We start from the raw sequence: 19,929 nt of genomic DNA, 5'->3' as shown, positions 1-19,929 counted from the left end.
GGGCAAAGCGAGGGGAGGGTCATATATCTGAAGGGCGGGACAAATGCGGACGTGGCAGAGCAAACAGAGGCCCGTAAGATCTCTTGATAAGGCCTGACAAGCAATTCAAAAAAATAAATGAAACCTCAGACGGACTGTTAAGAAAACATAAACCCCCCAAAAGCTAATAATAAACATTTAATTTGGGGTTTTTTTCTCCATGCATTTACTATTGCCCTCAGAGGATTTATAAATGTGAAATGAGAAGACTAGATGCTCACAACACTACAAAATAAGAAATACAAGCCTCCTGATACATTTATACATACAAATAGTTTACTGCCTATTATATAGAAGATTACTGGTAATGTTACCCAGCAAACAGTGAAATTATTTTAGTTTTCCTGAAGCCATTTTATATGGTTAATGCCCTCAAAATAGTTCTGCATGAACAGACTCATGACTCAATTGATGTATAAATATTTGGACAATTTTAGTGAAAGAAAAAAAGTAAAGAATAAAAAATAACGCAGACTGATTATCTTTTTCTTTCATCAAAATAAGACATTTGCAAATCAATAATCAATTTATGTTTGTGAATTTTCTGCACTGTCAATTTGAGGAAAAAAAAAAGTCCTGCTTTTGAATAAAGGGACGGACATTTTTTTAACTTCTCTTAAATACAATTCATCGATAAACTGAAAAAAAGCAATTGATGGATTAATCGTTAGTTGCAGCCAGAGTTAAATTTTAATAATTTACTGTATTTAAGAAGTTTGAATAATGTATTCCATTTCTTTTTTTATATATAAAATAAATATATTTCTGCCTAGCAGCAATTCACAGTTACATTCAACAAAGAGATTTTGTATATTCGAGAAATTATGTATGTATTGCAATACAGCAATTCAAACGATCATTAAATGAAAAGTATAGTAGGAAAATGTGCTGATTAAAAAAAGATTAACAATATTCGGACAGTTTTTTTTTTACATGAAAGATCTAATTTAGAGGAAATGCAGCAATTCAATCATCAAATTAAAATGATTAGCAGTCACGTTTTATTATTTTAAAGCCCCTAGGGGTTACACAACTCATAGGTAACACAGTTAGCCTAGTTGATACAATCAAGGTAATGTTGCCAAGAACATACGTAACTCTCGCTAAGGAGTCAAATTTGATTCAAGCCAAGATTGTTAATTGAATTAAGTGCTTTCTCGCAGCAAAATTGTCTTCAGCCATGCCAAACGCGGGTCAACCTCACACGCTCGTTTCTTTACACCGGCGTAGCCCCACTGGGCGGGGTTGTCTTTCTCAGTGGAAACATTCCACAGACTTGAAGTTCTAACACCGCCCGGCAAGGACTGCCCCGCGATTAAGTCACCCTCCGTTTAGCTCAGGGGGGGGGGAAAGGAAGATGCTTAGAAGATTTAAATTAAAAAATATATAAAATGAAACATCACGGCTGTATTCGCGTTAGCAACCGTGTAGTCACAGATTATCGGGTGGAAGGAAAGCTAGCAAGCAGTAATATCACATACCAATCACCTCTTGGAGCTCATAGTCATCTTTACGAATGGACCACGGTTGGGAACTCAGGTCCTCCGACATGGCTGAGGTATATGCAATTTGACACCGTCGAAGAAAAAGTCTCGGCTCCACAGGCTGGGCGTTTAAAAAAGAAAAAGAAATCCCAAGAAATCCAAGGAGCGGCAACAAGGGCGACACTTTCCCTTCTTTGCGAATCCTGCAGCACTCCTGGTGTCATTCCCAAAGTTTGACACAAGGCTCGCGGCCCCGCCTACTGCATTCCGCCTCGGCAAATGTGGACTCCCTCGGCGGCCATCTTGCTTGTGGTCACTGCACGGCTTCCTATTCCCGTCGGCTGTGAATGCCCAGCTACTGTACCCCAAATGGGAGAGGGGTGGGGTAAAAAACGAACCCCCAGTGGTGCCAGACCGTTAACAATTAAGACAGCAATACGTCAGTCTGTGTATTGAGTCACCTTCACGCAACACTACATTAAATGAGTGACAAGACGTGAGCCAGGAGTGGATTCCGCCACACTTTCAATGGCGGATATCGGGGCCCTGATATTTTATTTTATTATAAATTCATGGGAATTTCATCTCAAATATTTTTTTTAAAAATGCTTCTTTCGCCGCTTGACTTACGTCCCACTGAAAGTCTTTCCTTTATTATTACAATATTAAATAGAAGTAAATAAATGTCGGCGCAACCGGACAGTCCAAACGAAAGGCACAAGTGCTGCCAAATACGGGCGTTAATTACAGTTTTGATTGGACAATGCCACGCTACGTCGAGATGTGATTGGATATTGATTGGAATGTTTCGTGGTGCGTTCAGTGCCGACACCACTGGTAGTGGCTGAAACAACATGCGAGATTTACGCAATAACGACACATGGTGGACGGTTTATATCATCAGTCCTGTAAAATGCATTACCTTGAGGTGCCCCCCCCCCCTAAAATCGGTTAATTAAAATGTATGTTATTTAATGCATTTATCTCATTAAATATTTAGTTACTTGATCTAAATGAAAAATATTAGTATATTGAAGTTTTTTTTACATTAAACGTTTTTGCAATGCATTAAATAACTAGCAATTAAGTTACAATTTCATTATAAAAATTCATCCATCCATCTATTTTCTGAACCGCTTTATCCTCACAAGGCTGGCGGGCGTGCTGGAGCCTATCCCAGCTATCTTCGGGCGAGAGGTGGGGTACACCCTTAACTGGTCGCCAGCCAATCGCAGGGCACACAGTCACACCTAAAGGCAATCTCGAGTCTCCAATCAACCTCGCATGCATGCTTTTGGGCTGTGGGAGGAAACCGGAGTGCCCAGAGAAAACCCACGCAGGCACAGGGAGAACATGCAAATTCCACACAGGCAGGGACGGGATTGAACCCCGGTCCTCAGAACTGTGCTAACCAGTCGTTCACCGTGCCGCTATCATAAAAAATTATTTTTCTTAAAATAATCTATTTTACATGGTTTAGCACAGCATAGTGGACAAGTGCTTGGCACATCCCCTCAAAGTTTACAGGCTTGGGGTTTGAAGCTTGGCCTTCCCGTGTGGAGTTTGCACATTCCCGCTTGTACTTGTATTTCTACATGTTAATATTTATATATATATATATATATATATATATCAGGGGCTATCAAGAGTTCTGTAATATTTGTTGCATTAATTTAGATATTTTTTTAGAAAGGATTTATTTCACTCCTAAAATAAGTGGTTGATTGACTTATTGTAAATGAAAATTAAAAGGTAAAATATATGTTTGTTTTCTTTTTTATTCAAATTGCTGTAAAAAAAAGACCATCATGTACCAATAGAACATGAAATGTAAAGGCACTGGGCAGGAAGTGAGAAAAGCAGGCAGTCAAATGTGGACGTGTGGCACATATACATTTACACTTCCCCTTCAGCTGTAATCCCATGCTGACATTCGAGGAGGAAGGGTAGAATTACCTCCAAATATTTGCGCTCTTCAATCTTTACAATGAAAACGACAGCAGCACTTAGCAAAAATATCCGTGCAATTTGTCTCTCGTAAGATTCTAAATGACATAAAAACACATTTTAAAAAAATAAAGTGTTCCATTTTAGAATGACAATTTCTTCACAATTGACCTAACAGTTTGAAATTTGGTCCCAATATTGTCTTTATCATTGATGGAATTATCAAAAAGCATTTTTATAAAAAAATGAATAACAGTCACATTTATGGCAAAGAAAGAGCTCTGGCCAGCCGTTCCCAAAACCAGGTCTGTGTGTACGGATTTGTGTAGTCGCACACGGTCAGGAAGCTTAGGATCCTCGGGAACTGTTTTGTCATCGACTTGTAAACAACGGGGATCAGTCGTTTATTCCGAGCTCCTGTCATGGTAGAAAGACGCAAAGAGTTTAGTTGTCACATATTAAGTCAAATGCAGTGGTACCTTGACTTACGACTTTCATTTGTTCTGTGATGAAGCTTAAATATGACAATATTGGCCTATAAAGCTGACTGTAACAGCGAAGTGCAGGTCAGTCATTGCACTACATTGATGTTTAAAAAAAATAAAATAATAAAAAATACATAAACAGCGATGCACTCAATCTGGAATAAACGAACCTCGATATAGCAAGGAATTATTGCACATAGCTCTTTTATAACTCCAATTTTAGCTCGCAACAAAAAATAATCAATGTGTAACTCTGAAAACTTGTACCCGTAAATTGAGACACTTGTAAGTCAAGGTACCACTGCACTTAGTCAAACATGAAGCAAAAAATTAGCTGTTCACCAGGAGAAAGGCTGAGAGCAAACTTAGTCTGGAAGTCACAGGCGTCACTTTCAATGTATTCATCTGAGATCACAACCACCATCCTCTTACACCTGCACATATAAGCACCACGGTGAAAACCAGGGAAAGTCTTAAAAAATAAAAATGAAAATAAAAAGTTCTGATGATGCGCTTTGATCTCACCTCCTCTCAATGAGCTCGCTGGTAATCGTCCACACGCATGAGCCGGGCAAGACGTTCCGGTCGAACACGCACAGCTTCAGTCTGTAGTCCGTCTGCTCCAGCTCCCGGATCATCTCGTGAACGAACGAGATGTCGCTCTTGCAGTAGCAAATGAAGGCGTCGAACAGCTCGGGAGAACCTGGAGACAATATAGAACAGAGGTGCACAAACCTTTTAGGTTCCCGTATTATAAAAAAAAAGATATTAAATTGTGAAATGCGTGAGATGAATTGCTGATGCTTTCAAAAACGTTGTAGACGTGTGATTTATTTATTTTTTAAATTAAAACAAATATGTATAGATAAGTGTTGAAAAGCATTCGTTCAACTGACCTTCAGGATCATCCTCCAGGGTGAGCCCGGACATCTCGGGGGTGCGAGGGACGCAGCTGTCCACCTCGGGGACCTGCAGAGGGCGGACGGCCTTTTTCTTCAAACTTTTGTGAAACTTCCTCACATCCTCCTCTGACGGAAAAACAAACAAAAAACAGTTAGTCAGTGGTAGGAAGTAACAAAGTGGAAGTACTTTTTTTCAAGAATCTGTACTTGAGTTTTTTTCTTCTCACTATGAAAGTCAATAAAAGAGGAAAACAAATATGTGCAGATTTATTATTATTTTTTTTTATTCAGACGAAACGCAGTTCACACTTTTAACCTAAGTATTTGACAGGTATTCTGGCTGTCGAACTCCCAAACACAGGCCACAGCCAAAACAAAAATTCTAATATTTTGTAATTGATAGCCCACGCTTTGGCATTGACCATAAAAGCAAACTTCATGAAAATCAGTTGAGAAATGAGCAAGTTACGACTTTTAATTTCAATATTCGTGCAATCATTGCCTTTGATGGAAACGTCGCCCCTGCCAACATGGCTGCCATGTAGGCACGACAATTAGCCACGCGTTGTACGCATGCGCAGTATTAATACGGAGTTTCAATATGAAACAGGAAGCGCTTCCTAAAGTAGACAGACAGGTCGATAGATAGAAAGATAATTAAATGTCACCAAGTGTACCCATGAGAGGACGAAGATCCTCCACGACGTCGTTCCTCTCCACTTCCTCCAAGATGGACAACAGCTTGCCCACGGTTGCCTCCGTCGAGCCCGCTTGCCAGTCATCCAACACCCGCAAAATGGGGTTCGGGGCCGCCTGGTAGTTGAGGATTTCCAGGTAAGAGAAGCCCATGGCCTCGGCCACATTCGTCCAGTCGGCGGCCACCACAGTCCTGGGGTTCAAGTGAAGGCCCAGCTTCTTCCTGACGGTCATGTTGAGGGCGACCAGAGGGACGGTGGACAGGTCCTCCAGCACCGCCGTACAGACGCCTGCCATGTTGTTTCTAGACTGTTTTCTTTTTTTCCGCCCTCATCAGCAGTAAAAGTTACCTGACAGGAAGTGCGTCACGCGTGGGGCGGAACCACAGTGCCGCAATCACTGCTGTAATCACGCTACAACTGGAAGTACACTTATACGATCCAGTACAAAACTCTGTCCCCGACAAAGACTACAATGACAACAATCCTCACTTTGGACGGAATTAATGGAACAATATGCTTATTGATGCGGTTCGCAGTGGCGTACAATTGCACAGAGATGTTTTGAATATTATTATAACCCCTTTCATGTAGATTAGGGCAGGTGTGGATTTTTCATAAATATGAAGAATATAGCACATTTTTAATTTATCCATGTTTGTGTGTAAAAATAGAAAAGTACATTCTTAAAAAATAAGAATGGCCAAATCCAAAAATATTGCATTTTTAATTCGTGGAAATAAATGACTAAAAATAGCATTTTAAAAACATGTGAACATAAAATAACTAAATTAAAAATAATAATTTATCAAAGTTTGCATTATAAATAACTTTGTTTCTAATATTTTGATATTGACATCTTATGGGTTTGGCCATTTCAATTTTTGGGGGGATGATATATTTTAGTTTAAAATGTAATTTTTTCCTCTTTTTTTATCTTTAAATGACAACACAGTACACAGAAAACATTTAGAAAAATAATGATGCAATGGATGATAACAAAAAAATTAAATGTACTTGTATGTTTAACATTTTATTAAATTATTCATAATTTAATTAGTTGTAATTACATTAAAAACGAATTATTGGTTAATATTTAGAATAAACAATTAAACACATTTTACATATGCATTTTAACTCATTTTCTTTTAAATATCAACAATGAATGGTTTGCCCATTTTAAAAGTCAAATGTGACAAAGTTTTCCCACGTTACTGTGTGGCTTTGCTGGCTGTAGTTTTGTTTTCTTCTCTCTGCAGCACTTCCTCAAATCTTCTCACGTGAACGTATTTCCTGTAACTGCTGGCCACACAGATGGGTTACACCAGAAAAAAAAATGCACCATTTAGTATGCAAGACAAATAGCAGTTACAGTAGGAGCATCATTTAAAAGAGTGTGTGTAACAAAAAACAGAGTTAGCATTGTGGTGGCTTGTATTGATCCAAGCTCAGGAAGTTTTTGCTTCTGGAGAAATAGAAATCAATGCCCCCTGTCGCCGTGCTGCTGGTGGTGCTATCAAGCAAGTTTTTGTGGACAAAGGACTTTAATTTGCATCTTCTGTAAGTGGTGTTTGGACATTTGAGCCGATCTGATTGTGCTGTCAGGCAACAGAGGGAAGATGTCGACTGATACATTAGCTTGTCTAGGTGCCGTATTCTGTTACCTTGTGATAAAAAGGAGTGTTTTATGTCTATGTTATGCTTTTGCATTTTACATTAGCGGTATAAAGGTTTTAGGGTTAACTGTTTTTTCTTGTCATCCATTTGTGCTTTTTGACTACAAGGCGCACTGAGTGAAGATGTGGACTTGCTACATTCGCGCATCGGCGTTCGAATTTCCACAGTAACAATAATACTGTACAGTAAAGCCCCCGTTTATCGTGCGGGATACTTTCCAGGCCCAACTGATGAAAATCTGGGATATAGAGACCATATACAGTTTTTGTAGTATAGTTTTACACCTCCCACACACTTTAAACACATTTAAACTTATTAAAACACACTTTTTTAAAACAATCGCTATATACTATAGGGATACACTGATACCACTTTTTTTTGTTTTTGTTTAGATTGACACTTACTTTAGTACTGGCCCATACCAAATACAGATACTTGATAATGCCATTACATCTCGCAACTGTGGAAATGTTTTATTTTGATCAAATATTGTTGAAAAAAAACATACATTTTTGGAACATGGCATACGTTTCACTCAAATACAACACTTTTTAGAGTCTCATTAGACATTTTAACATTACAACTGCATGATTTTTTTAAGTCTTGCCACACATTTGAGTTCAACGTACCCTGTACTACAAGGCCTTTCAGTTCCGTGATGTCACAGTCGGAATACTTGGGGCACCATGTAAAAGGAGTACACAGATAAGGAACAAAAGAAGAAATAAGAGACGAAGAAGAATATAGATTCTGGTGGATACTGGTATACACATTGGATGTTCATGTTACCTCTGCGTGTTGACTAGAAAATAAAGTGATTAAAAAGAAATACCAGACTGCTTCTTGAGACTACCACAAGGTACAAAATGGAACTGTGACAGGACAACGGAAGTGATACTTTATAAGGCGATCGCTTAGTTCTCTTGACTCAATGTACCGTGCCCACCCGGCCCGTCCTCATCTGCTGGGGCTTTGCGACGAGAGTGCAGCCGGACTACCCGCTGCCGCAACTCATGGGACGGACGCCCTGATTTCCGTGATACGCAAGTAGACGACTTTCACAACAAACTCCGCAATATAGCAGCATGGCGTTGGGTGAACCCAAACTACGATATGGCGGGGAACGTTACGTACGTTACGGTCGTAGTCAAAGCCTTGCTTGACCATGTTGAACTTCCTGTTCTCTCGGGGTTCATTTCCAATGCCCGCGCTGTACAGCCAGGTGCCATTGTTACTGCAGACATCATGGTCAACCTGTGGGAAGTCATTTACATGTCTTTTAAGTGAAATTACAGAAGTGCAATTGACGCAAAGGAGAAGGTAGGGCTGAAGCAGAAAATTGTAAAAATAAATAAATAGAATGAGGAGAACAATAAAGTTGTATTTATGAGAAAACTTGTAAAATAATTATAGATGAAATGAACATGTTTATTAATATAGAAAAAAAATATTACTTCATTATTTAAAAAAAAAAAAAAACATTCAATATGCATTAAAGTATTAGAAAAAGGTACTCAAAGCACTGGGCTCCCATCCTCCAGTCGAGGCCCAAGTCCTTGGTGAGAAAGCTGGCCACGTTTTGGCACCCTCTGTTGGACATGAAGCCCGTCATGGCCAATTCCCACATGCTGGCATCCACGAAGGGGGCACCTGTACGTCCCTCTGTACACACAAAACAAATAAATATTGTATATAAATATTTATACATGTCATCACAGTCAAGCACCACACGTGCCATAGTTCTGTCTTGGAGCTGTGCAAACCTTTCCCTGCGTTGAAAAGCGTCATGTCTGTCTTCCAGGGAATAGTTTTGTCCTGAACTCCTGGAGAGAAAAAAAAAAAAGAAAAAATACAGTGAGACACGATAACGGTCATACAATTTGGATTCCAAACAAAAAAGTACTGAGGAAAAAATATGCCTCAAAAGTTTGTATTATGTAAAAACATATTCGAGGTCCACAATTTACCTTTTCACAGAACCTACCGTTTGTAGAACATTTATGGTTTCAAAAAGAAATAATGAAAAAGGCAATTCTGAACTTTTTTGGGGGGGGAGGGCTCAGTCCATATCGTCTTGTAATCTCCCACTATTTACTGCGGATAGGGACTATGTCAAAGCAAAAAGTGAAAAAATATAATTGACACAACCCAAAACAAGTTTTTGGAACACGTTGCAGGCACCGAATTCAAAATGAGAGAATATTTTGTTCATCAGTTTGAACAAAATATCTTTGCAGTGTATTGAATTGAATAAAGGTTGAAAAGGATTTGCAAATCATTGTATTGTTTTATTTACGTTTTACACAACGTCCCACCTTCATTAGAATCGGGGTTTGTTGGAGGACCTGCCTAATGTATAAAGTGGCTTGAGCTAACTTCTGCTGTGAATTGTCACCATATAAATAAAAGTGACCTGACTTGACCCTCTCTCAAAAGTGGGATTTTGTGCCGTTTTTGTCTGTTCAGAAATCCAACATTTTGGGTATGGAAGGTTTTAGGGCCAACTGGATTTTGCCCTTGAACGATAAAGATGTTAATAAATTACTCCAGTTTGGACTCTAACAAAAAAATAATAGTTATCTTGGTTGGTGGCTGTGAGCGGTTCTAACTTTTTCCCAGTACTGAAACAGCTGATTTTCTTGATAAAAACGTCAGTTTAATCATTAACCTTGGGGTTGAAAAGGTTTTACATTGCATGTTGTTCTGCAGTCCAGCGAGCGCTTCACCATGAGCACCTTCGCGCACATCCTCAAGGAGATCGGCGAGTTTGGGTTGTTCCAAAAGCGCTTGGTGGCGGCCTTGTGCGTCCCCAGCGTCTTCATCGGCTTCGACATCATCGGTCAGGTCTTCGCGGGCGTTGACTTCCCAAACTACTGCAACACTGACTGGATCCTGGAGCGAGTGGACGCCAACCTGACCAGGGAGAGGCAAAAGCGGCTCACCATCCCCGTGAGCCCGGATGGAAGCTTCCAGAGCTGCCTCATGTACACGGCAGTCGACTCCGACCTGGAGACCATCGAGCTGTACGGCCTGAACGCGACCACGGGCTGCCTCAATGGATCCGAGTTTGAGGTGCCAACTGGGGCATCCAGCATTGTGACAGAGGTGAGAGGGGGAGGGCTGCCATGGCAACTGAACTGCACTGTTCATCAGCAAATTGATTATTCTGGTCTTTGTTTCTCCATCAGTTTAATCTGGTGTGTGACAGGAACACGTTGATTGAGGCGTCTCAGTCTATTTACATGGCTGGACTTCTGATTGGCGCCTTCGTGTCGGGCTCAATGGCTGACAGGTACAATAAAGCTCTATTCTATATCGTGGTACACCAACCGCTGCCCTGCCATATCAGATTGAGGATGCAACATATACAAATGAGACCAAGATAAATCCTTTCAAAACCTTTTCCACCATTAATGTCACCTTCAACCTATACAATTCTCTTTTCGAGAAGAGAAGTAAAAGAGCTCGCAGAAGCCTGAAGGTTGAAAAGTGTCTTCTACTTGGAACTGTTCATAATTCGCTCCACCTCGTCTAAGGCCCCAGGTCCAGCTGAAGCAAAATAAAAACAAGACTGCCCATCACCAAAAGAACGCCATACCTACAGCGAAGCATGATGGTGGCAGTATCATGCTTTGGGGCTGTTTTTGTTCAGCTGGAACAGTTCCAAATAGCGGTCAGTGTTAGCACAAAACCTTCAGTCTTCTGCTCGAAAAAAAAAAAAAAAAAAGTCAGTAAAAGCGTGTCATACATATTTGGAGTTAAGCAGCGGCACTTTAAACGGTGGCATGTGTGTGCTGACTTCCATTTAACATAAGTTTGAAAGTGATTGGTTAATTCCCAACACAGCCACATCCCAGTGATTTGCAACAACATTATTTCCGTTATTTCCACCTCTGCCCTCTTTTTTTAAATCAGTTGTCGTACAGGACATAGGCCACATTATTGGCGGAAAATCTTTCGAAATGAGTTATCTTGGATTTTTTTGTTTGGCGTTAAGCTGCACTTTCACCTGACATAAAATGTACTATAGAAGTAAATGGTAATGTGGAAATACTGTATATTAATATTGTAAACGAGAAATATACAGTATGTTGCAAATTCTACTTTTCTAGTTGTGTTTTTGTCAGGTTTGGTCGCCGCTTAGTGGTCTTGCTCGCCCATCTTCTTCTTCTCTTGTTTGGCGTCAGTGCTGCCTTCTCGCCCAACGTCTACGTTTACATTGCTCTCAAGTTTATGTGTGGCGTGTCCGCGGCGGGAATCCTCGCCAACGCATTCGTCATAGGTGAGTGGCGTGTGGTCAGAACACTGCTATCGGGTTTTGCCCTTGATCATAAATTGGACTCAGAAACAAATAATGGCACTGAAATGGATTCCATTCAAAGGTGTAAATTAGCATGAATCATTATGATTATATAGAGGGTGCCTTTACAAAAATTGCAAAGCCTGTGCTGCCAAATGTTGATGGCCTCACATTTGTCCGAATGATACTCGAAACGAAATCGAAAAAAAGTTTTGGGCATTTCTTTTCAATGCCAAAACTTAATTGCAGAGTTGTTTTTGATGAAGTCTTTTGTTCCTCTGAAGGTGGCGAGTGGTGCGAGTCGTCCAAGTTTGCCTTCTGCACCATCGTCAGTCACAGTTTTTATGCCATCGGTCTCATGCTGTTGTCCGGTCTCGGCTATTTGATCCGCGACTGGAGGATCCTCCAACTGGTCCTCTACAGCCCTCTTCTTCTTGTCCTGCCCGTACTTTACTGGTCAGTTTACCATCACATGACACTTGGGCATTTTATTACATCTGAGTGAGATATAGCTACATAGCTAAGGTAGATGCCGTTCATTTGATCCCGCCAGGATTCTCCCAGAATCAGCTCGCTGGCTCATTACTCAGGGCAGGAAGGAGGAGGCCGTGAAGGAGGTGCGCAAAGCGGCAAAAGTCAACGGGAGGGAAGTGTCGCAAGATCTGCTGGACAAGGTTAACTGTAGCACAAATTTCAACTTTTATCCATACGTCAAATTCATAGAAACCAAATGCACATTTGGATACACTAGGCATGGGCAAATTGGGTTTACAGATGGAAATATTTTGATTGCTTGTATACAAATACTGTAGATTGGTCTCTGGAGTGCCTGCCTGGCCACCCATCAAGTGTAAAATTAGACAGCCGAATAAATCTTTTGTGAGATGACTATTTCTGAAAATGTCTGTGCGTTGGACTTTCTGAATTGAATATTTTATTTGACTATTTCTTATACAGTGGCACCTTGAGATACGCGTTTCATTTGTTCCGTGACAACGCTAGATGGCAAGCTGTCACGCTCATACGTGCTACTCTGAAAGTGCCAAATCAATTATTTTCCAGGTTGAAACAAGACAGTAAGTAATGGTGTTGGTCAACCTATCCTCACGGTTTTTCTTGAAAAGTACGCCTTGAAAAGGAATTTTTCGTAATATCCAACATTTGTCCTCCTCCGTCACACATTGTGCACGTCCCAAGACTATTTAGTGCTGATCAACCAACAAGAGGACAGAAAAATGCCAACATCACTCCAAGCCTTCGCGAAGGCCAAGTGGTGAATCTGAAGTATGACGGGCTTAAAAAACTGCCATTGATAATAGTGTGCATGTGTCATGGTCAAGGCCCTGGGCAGACTAAAAAGACATAAAATCTGAAATCTGATTGGACCTAAAAAAATTTTTTTTAAAAGTCACTCAACATACGCATTACTGGAAGCTGGACAGCCAGGGGAATGGCTATAAATAAGGATAACAGACTGTTGAAAATCAATTAATATCATTTCATTTAAGTTGTAGTTCAGTGCTTCAGCCAGCATAGAAGACCTTGCAGGCCCTGACTGCTCACCACTGGATTTGCGCTCAAATGTTTTGAGTTATAAGCTCAGTCACGGAACAATTGAAACTTGTAGTCAACTTAATGCAGAATAATATCTTCATGATATGCGTGTGTCTAGATGGAGGTGGCTGTGACGCCCAATAGAGGGAGCACGTTGGACATCTTCCGGATATCATATCTGAGAAAACGAGCGCTCATCATGGGCTACGTCTGGTGAGGATTTATCACCTAAAAGAGCGCTGTGCTCAACATTAGAGATAATAAAGAAATCATGAGTATTCCTCGTGCACGACAGGTTTGGAGTCAGCTTCATGTACTACGGCCTGAGCCTGAACGTTGGCAACTTCGGACTGAACATCTACCTGACGCAGTTCATCTTCGGCCTGGCGGAGGTTCCCGCCCGTCTGGTTTCTTTGCCGCTCATCGGGCGCTTCGGGAGGCGACGGTGTGAGGCCATCTTGTTAATGGTCGGAGGGGCCGCTTGCCTCGCCGTCATCGCCGTGCCCGAGGGTAACAAGGCAACTTCTCTATCGAAAATGATCACATGCATGTAAAAAAAAAAAAAAATGAACTTTTTCCTTGAAAATATACATTTTTAATACAATTTTCTTGAGAATATCTCAAAATTAAAAAATATATGACTTTAATCCTAAAAATCTACAACTTTTTTCTCCTAATATTACTACCTCAATCTCTAAAATACTTTACGTGACTTTTCATCTCGAAAGTGTGACTTTATTCTTGTAATATTATGAGTTTAATCTGTCAAATAATACTTTTTGCCTTGAAAGTGAATGGGCCAGGGGGCCAGGAGATGAGGTGCAGTTGTCGATATGGATAAATTGTCAGGGAGTCTGAGAAGACGAGGAGCTTGCTGGAGATTTTGAGGAGGGCTGTGTCCGTGATGCTGATCGACAACTGCACCTTCAAGTAATCTAGACAGTAGGGGGAGATTGGAAATGGAAGACGGTCTTTAATGAGACTTGATGGGATAGGGTCCAGTCTGCAGGAGCGGTTCTTCATGTTCGACATGAGCTTGGAGAGGTCTGTGGAGGTAAAGGGCGAGAGGACGCTTAGGGGCTGGGAGACAGGGGGAGGTGGGTCAGGATGGAGGGGGGGGGCAGAGGAGCTGACAGAGGTGCTGATGTTGCTGAAGCTGGTATTGTTGTTGTTGTTTTGTTTTTTTGGGGGGGGTGGGATATGACTTTAATATAGAAAATGACTTTATTTAGAAAATACTGTATACTATTTAATTATCCAACCCTAGTGAGGATGAGCGGTACAGAAAATGGATGGATGGATGGATCAAACTTGAATCTCAAAAACAAGATATCTGACCTCGAAAATATCTGTATTTTTTTTGTAAAACTTGAATGAAATATACAACTTAAATCTCAAAAATTACTGAACTAGAAAATATGCAACTATATGCAAATCTACCTTTTTCTCTTCTTTTAACTTTCTTTTTTAAATATGATTTTTTTTGTGTGTGTGCATTCAATTATGGACTCTTTTTTTTTTTTGACATAGCTATGTTTCCCCCAACTTGCTCTTTCAGACCTTCCTGTCATTGCAACGGTCATAGCCATACTTGGGAAATTTGCATCCACTGCCTCCTTCACCATCCTGTATGTTTACACAGCAGAACTGTACCCCACCGCACTTAGGTAAGGTAAGTAACTGCCACGGTTTCATTCGGTTATGCCGTTGTACCCAAGTGGTTGCAGAAGTAAATAAGTCTATAGGCTTTGGCGTGTTGTTGGCTTTCTGTGTGTTGCTAGGCAGAGTGGCGTAGGTCTGAACTCCATGTGCGCTCGCGTGGGAGGCATCCTGTCTCCCCTGATAAGGCTCCTGGGGGTCTACCATGACGCCATCCCCATGCTGTTGTACGGGGCCGTACCTACTAGTGCGGCGGGCCTCTGTCTGCTGCTGCCAGAGACCCTCAACGCCGAACTTCAGGAACACGCCCGGCCAAGGTGAGTTGGCAAACGCCACAAAAACAACAGTGAGACTATTGATGGATTTCTTTTTTTTTAATATATACATTTCAATGTTTTGTTTTGTTTTTATTTAGGAGGATTGACAGTAGGTACGAAGAGGTTGAAGAAAAACGAGGCAAAAGCACAGCGTTATAGTTGATAAGAACGTTTATGGATGCTTGCTCTGTTGTCGTGGCAACATCAGCTCATAAATGCAGAGCGCCAGAGGATTTTGTCGACAGGTTTTGTTACTATTTGTAATTATTAAACATGTTTTTTTTTAATAATAGAAACATGATGTGGCCACAATGTACACTACGCCCAAAAAGTTAGGAATATTTGGCTCTCTGGTAAAACTTCAGCATGAACTCAACATGCACTATGACCTTTACAGGTGAAAACAGCAAGTTGTGCTCAAAGTAATGAATCATTGAACAGTTGAACTTTACAAAGTGTGGAGTAGATCAAATTAAGTTCAACTGTAAAGGTTCAAGTGCATTTTAGGTGCATCCTGAAATGTTTCAAGACAAAATAATAATTTGTGGGTTTAAGATCATACCCACTAAGCACTTGGACATCTGGTTAAGCATATAGAGGGCACCTTCGTTTTCCCTTAGCACTTCTTAAGAAGGTGCAGAAATATTAGCATTATTAAATTGTATGTTGTACATTATACCTACTTTGTGGCCACAAATTATTATTTTGTGTTTACTTTATATTGTTATTATGGCCACGTCATGTCTAGGGTTCCGTAAATACTATATATATATTTGTCAAATATATTTTCTCTGCACTCCTGTTTATATTGACCTTTTAATTGCTTGTATGCAAATATTATGGAACAGAAAAACACAGAACAAAGGACACTAAACATGAAAAGCTGTGTGAAGTAGGTGACTGTTGAGTTTTTGTTTGAAATTGTCTGGCGGTGGGGCGTGGCAGATCTCAGAGGGGAGGGCGTTCCAGAGGGTGGGTGGGGGCCGGCATGCTGAACGAAGCCTCTGGCCCCAAAAGTTCGCAGCCTGGTGTAGAGGATGGAGATGAGACCAGAGTTTGAAGACCTCAGATCCCGGGATTGGTTGTACGGGTGGAGGAGGTCTGACAAGGCAAGCGCATGGAGGGATTTGTAGGTGAGGAGCAGGATTTTGTATCTGATGTGGGACTTCACTGGGAACCAGTGGAGATGGATAAGCGTGGGAGTGACGTGCTGCCAGGGCTTCGTGTGGGTGAGGACCCTGGCTGCTGAGTTTTGGGAACACTGAAGCCCATGTGATGGTCTCTGATACGGAATCAGAGAGTGAAGGGCAGAGTCTGGAGATATTTTTAAGGTGGAAGAAGGCAGATTTGTTATGGATTTGATGTGGGAGTGAAAGGAGAGCGTGGACTATACTGTATGATGACACCCAGGTGTCGGTCTTCAGTGAGCACCTTCGCGCACATCCTCAAGGAGATCGGCGAGTTTGGGTTGTTCCAAAAGCGCTTGGTGGCGGCCTTGTGCGTCCCCAGCGTCTTCATCGCCTTCGACATCATCGGTCAGGTCTTCGCGGGCGTTGACTTCCCAAACTACTGCAACACTGACTGGATCCTGGAGCGAGTGGACGTCAACCTGACCATGGAGAGCTAAAAGCGGCTCACCATCCCCGTGAGCCCGGATGGAAGCTTCCAGAGCTGCCTCATGTACACGCCAGTCGACTCCGACCTGGAGACCATCGAGCTGTACGGCCTGAACGCGACCACGGGCTGCCTCAATGGATCCGAGTTTGAGGTGCCAACTGGGGCATCCAGCATTGTGACAGAGGTGAGAGGGGTGTGGTCACCATGGCAACTGTAAACTGCACTTATCCGTTGTGGTCATTTATGTTCATCAGAAAATTATTTATTTTTGCCCTTTTGTTTCTCCAACAGTTGAATCTGATGTGTGACGGAAGAAGGTTAATTGAGGCGTCTCAGTCTATTTACATGGCTGGACTTCTGATTGGAGTCTTCGTGTTGGGCTCAATGGCTGACAGGTACACTTGAGGGTGGGAACGTAGATCGACCGGTAAATCGAGAGCTTCGCCTTTCGGCTTAGCTCCTTCTTCACCACAACGGATCGATACAAAGTCCGCTGCACCGAGCCGCCTGTCGATCTCCCGTTCCATTCTTCCCTCACTCGTGAACAAGACCCCGAGATACTTGAACTCCTCCACTTGGGGCACGATCTCATCCCCGACCTGGAGAGGGCACGCCACCCTTTTCCGACTGAGGACCACGGTCTCAGATTTGGAGGTGCTGATTCTCATCCCAGCCGCTTCACACTCTGCTGCGAACTGCTCCAGTGAGAGTTGGAGGTCACGGCTTGATGAAGCCAACAGAACCACATCATCTGCAAAAAGCAGAGATGCAATACTGAGGCCACCAAACCGGACCCCCTCTACGCCTCGGCTGCGCCTTGAAATTCTGTCCATGAAAGTTATGAACAGAATCGGTGACAAAGGGCAGCCTTGGCGGAGTCCAATCCTCACCGGAAACAAGTCCGACTTACTGCCAGATATGCGGACCAAACTCTGACTCCGGTCGTACAGGGACCAGACAGCCCGTATCAGGGGGTTTGGTACCCCATACTCCCGAAGCACCCCCCACAGGACCACCCGAGATCAGAAGTGCTTGCAGAAATATATGGGTCATATTCATATAATTTGATTAATAATGGTAAAGACTCAAGTTGACCGAGGAGGATTGACCGACGATACGCAGAGGTTGGAGAAAAATGAGGCAAAAACGCAGCTACATAAATCCAAGTTATTGTTATTATTGTGGACGATTACAGGTGCACGCTCTGTTGTCTAATTTCTGGGTTTTACATCAGACACATGAACAACTTGGGCGCACCTTCGCTAGAACCTGCAATATGTGACTTTAATCTAAAAAAAAAAAAATGCTTTATCTAAAAATATATATATACTTTTTTCTCAAATACTTTTTTTTTAAATGGCGGAAATATATTACTTTTATCAAGAAATTATATTATTAGATTCTCGAAAATATGCCCTTATATAAAGAACAACTTTTTATCTTTAAAATACACAAATATGATTCTTCTTATTTCTCAAATACAGTATATGACTTAACTCTAAAAATATACATTTAAAAATCTTAAGACCTCGCATTTTTCTTTCAAAATGAACTGTGTTTTTTCTGCATGAATATACTGTTTTGTAATACCACTACATAAATCTGAAAAATACAACCTCTCATCTTGAAAATATACATATTACAACTTATTTTCCATCAATTGTTCTTCTTGAATCTAAAAGAAATATGACTTTTTACCTCAAAGTATACAATTTTATTCTTGTGTCTAAAATATATGACTTTTTATCTAAAAACTTTGTAATCTCAAAAATACCATTTGTATATTCTTTCCCCTGATGTCATGTCTTGGGTTTTGTACACTGTATATCAACAATTCTTTTTTTTATTTAGAAAATGTTTTACAATATCGATAAAAATATTGCTATAAATTGTGGGATCCAGGTGACTGTAATCCGCTAAGGTCGAATTGAGGCAACTGGACTCTTCTGGCTTGTTGAATTTTTTTTGTGAGTCGTGTGACCGCTGTGACAACTGCAGGCCACATTGTCATGGAGGAGAGGACATTTCACAGGCCACAATCGACCTCCCACCTCCCGGGACCCCCGAATACAGTAAAACTGCACATTGAGTGGCGTTTTATTGTGGACAGCCTAAAGCACATCTACATCAATTCTTGTGTTTATATATTTGTTCAGTGTAAATACATCAGGAGCTGACATTTTCATTGCTGAATTACTTGGGGTTTTTTTGTTTTGTTTTGTTTTTTATTATAACACACATTTATGAAACTGAGGCACTATATTGGTAAAACAGACTTAAATGCTAATCATTATTAATGATTAATGATTAGCCCCCCCCCCCCCCCCCCCCCCCCCACACACACACACACACTTTAAGCCCAGTTATTAACCAAGACTTTCTGCAATGCATTTGGAACATTTGAGCAGTAGATGGCAGCAAAATGTCAAGCTAGTCTATCAATGTGGCCCTTAAGGTGTATGCAAGGACCTCTGTACATTTAATAGACCACAATTGCAAAACCTGTTTATTTAGGTGGGGGGGGGGGGGTGTCCACATCATTTGTCACCAAGTCTATTTTGTGGAGAAAATTACACAATTCTCGTTTTCCTCCACTATCACGTAGGTTGAGATTGATTGGCCGAGGTGAAGACTGCCAGATGTACGAAGTGCAGTTTAAGATGGATTACATTTCACCCCCATTTTCCAAACGTGCGATCGTTTGTTATTGCTGCTGAGGATTCTTTTCAGCTGCTCTTCCGCAGCAAGAAGGATGACTCAGATTTCCACGGTGTACACTTGAACGCGAGTTAAAACGCGTCGTGGACTTACGGCTCGCCGGTGAAAAATGACCGACTGCGGCCATTCGTCTATGCCACGCTGCCGGATTCAGACTTGCCGCTGGCTGTTCATTTCCAATATGTACATCAAGACACTAAATGAAAGGGCAGTCTTTCCCAAACAGTTTCAGCCGCGCACCACTTTCAACACCCAAGAGCTGGCACAGCCCGTCCCCTGTACACACCCGGAAAAAAAACTAAATAAAAACAAATCTTTTAGGTACTTATTGAACAGCCTTTCTCTAACATCTCTAAGCTAAGAGCACACCTCCTTCAACATCGCAACATAAATGGCGCACCCACTTTCTCCCGCTCACACCTAAAGAAAGGCAAAACGAAAGCCACCTGGATACTTTTCGAGCACACTTTACCAAGCTTTTAAAGTCGCGCATCCTCTTCAACATTACCCCTCAAAAACCTTTGGATACTTTCAC

At 41.4% G+C, this 19,929-nt stretch overlaps 4 protein-coding genes across 7 annotated transcripts in view; 1 reads left to right on the top strand and 3 right to left on the bottom strand.

Annotated features, from left to right (window-relative positions):
- oxsr1b (oxidative stress responsive kinase 1b) overlaps positions 1-1,851 on the bottom strand; it is a 34,494-nt gene extending 32,643 nt beyond the window's left edge. The window contains exon 1 of one of the 3 annotated variants that reach the window (XM_061758964.1): positions 1,521-1,851. In XM_061758964.1, coding sequence (XP_061614948.1) covers positions 1,521-1,590 — 70 coding nt within the window. In that variant the 5' untranslated portion in view covers positions 1,591-1,851. The remainder of the gene's footprint in view (positions 1-1,520) is intronic. The other 2 variants (XM_061758966.1, XM_061758965.1) reach the window with 2 other exon arrangements.
- Positions 1,852-3,283: 1,432 nt separating this feature from the next.
- myd88 (MYD88 innate immune signal transduction adaptor) lies at positions 3,284-5,966 on the bottom strand. The gene is made up of 5 exons (XM_061758795.1): positions 5,535-5,966; positions 4,852-4,983; positions 4,481-4,658; positions 4,298-4,389; positions 3,284-3,887 (listed from the first exon to the last, which is right to left on the bottom strand). The coding sequence occupies exons 1-5, from the start codon at positions 5,848-5,850 to the stop codon at positions 3,733-3,735; spliced, it is 873 nt and encodes a 290-aa protein (XP_061614779.1). The 5' UTR covers positions 5,851-5,966; the 3' UTR covers positions 3,284-3,732.
- Positions 5,967-6,723: 757 nt separating this feature from the next.
- Positions 6,724-9,306, bottom strand: LOC133470417 (deoxyribodipyrimidine photo-lyase-like). Its single transcript, XM_061758796.1, has 5 exons — positions 9,214-9,306; positions 8,993-9,052; positions 8,744-8,891; positions 8,364-8,483; positions 6,724-6,851 (listed from the first exon to the last, which is right to left on the bottom strand). Exons 2-5 carry the CDS (start codon positions 9,015-9,017, stop codon positions 6,764-6,766), a joined length of 381 nt encoding a protein of 126 aa, XP_061614780.1. The 5' UTR covers positions 9,018-9,052; positions 9,214-9,306; the 3' UTR covers positions 6,724-6,763.
- A 380-nt stretch (positions 9,307-9,686) lies between these two features.
- Positions 9,687-18,861, top strand: slc22a13b (solute carrier family 22 member 13b). 2 transcript variants are annotated; one of them, XM_061758781.1, is made up of 11 exons: positions 9,687-10,334; positions 10,418-10,521; positions 11,357-11,511; positions 11,814-11,985; positions 12,083-12,203; positions 13,202-13,296; positions 13,379-13,593; positions 14,642-14,750; positions 14,865-15,059; positions 15,158-16,860; positions 16,968-18,861. In XM_061758781.1, the coding sequence occupies exons 1-10, from the start codon at positions 9,957-9,959 to the stop codon at positions 15,216-15,218; spliced, it is 1,605 nt and encodes a 534-aa protein (XP_061614765.1). In that variant the 5' UTR covers positions 9,687-9,956; the 3' UTR covers positions 15,219-16,860; positions 16,968-18,861. The 2 variants fall into 2 exon arrangements, with proteins under 2 accessions (XP_061614765.1, XP_061614766.1); XM_061758782.1 differs by lacking the exons at positions 15,158-16,860; positions 16,968-18,861 and having other exon boundaries at positions 14,642-14,755; positions 14,865-14,999.
- The last annotated feature ends 1,068 nt before the right edge of the window (positions 18,862-19,929 follow it).

This window comes from Phyllopteryx taeniolatus, chromosome 20, assembly GCF_024500385.1.
Source record: "Phyllopteryx taeniolatus isolate TA_2022b chromosome 20, UOR_Ptae_1.2, whole genome shotgun sequence".
NCBI lineage: Eukaryota > Metazoa > Chordata > Actinopteri > Syngnathiformes > Syngnathidae > Phyllopteryx > Phyllopteryx taeniolatus.
Note: the sequence above shows the minus strand (reverse complement) of the source record. Positions and strands in the feature narration are given on the sequence as shown.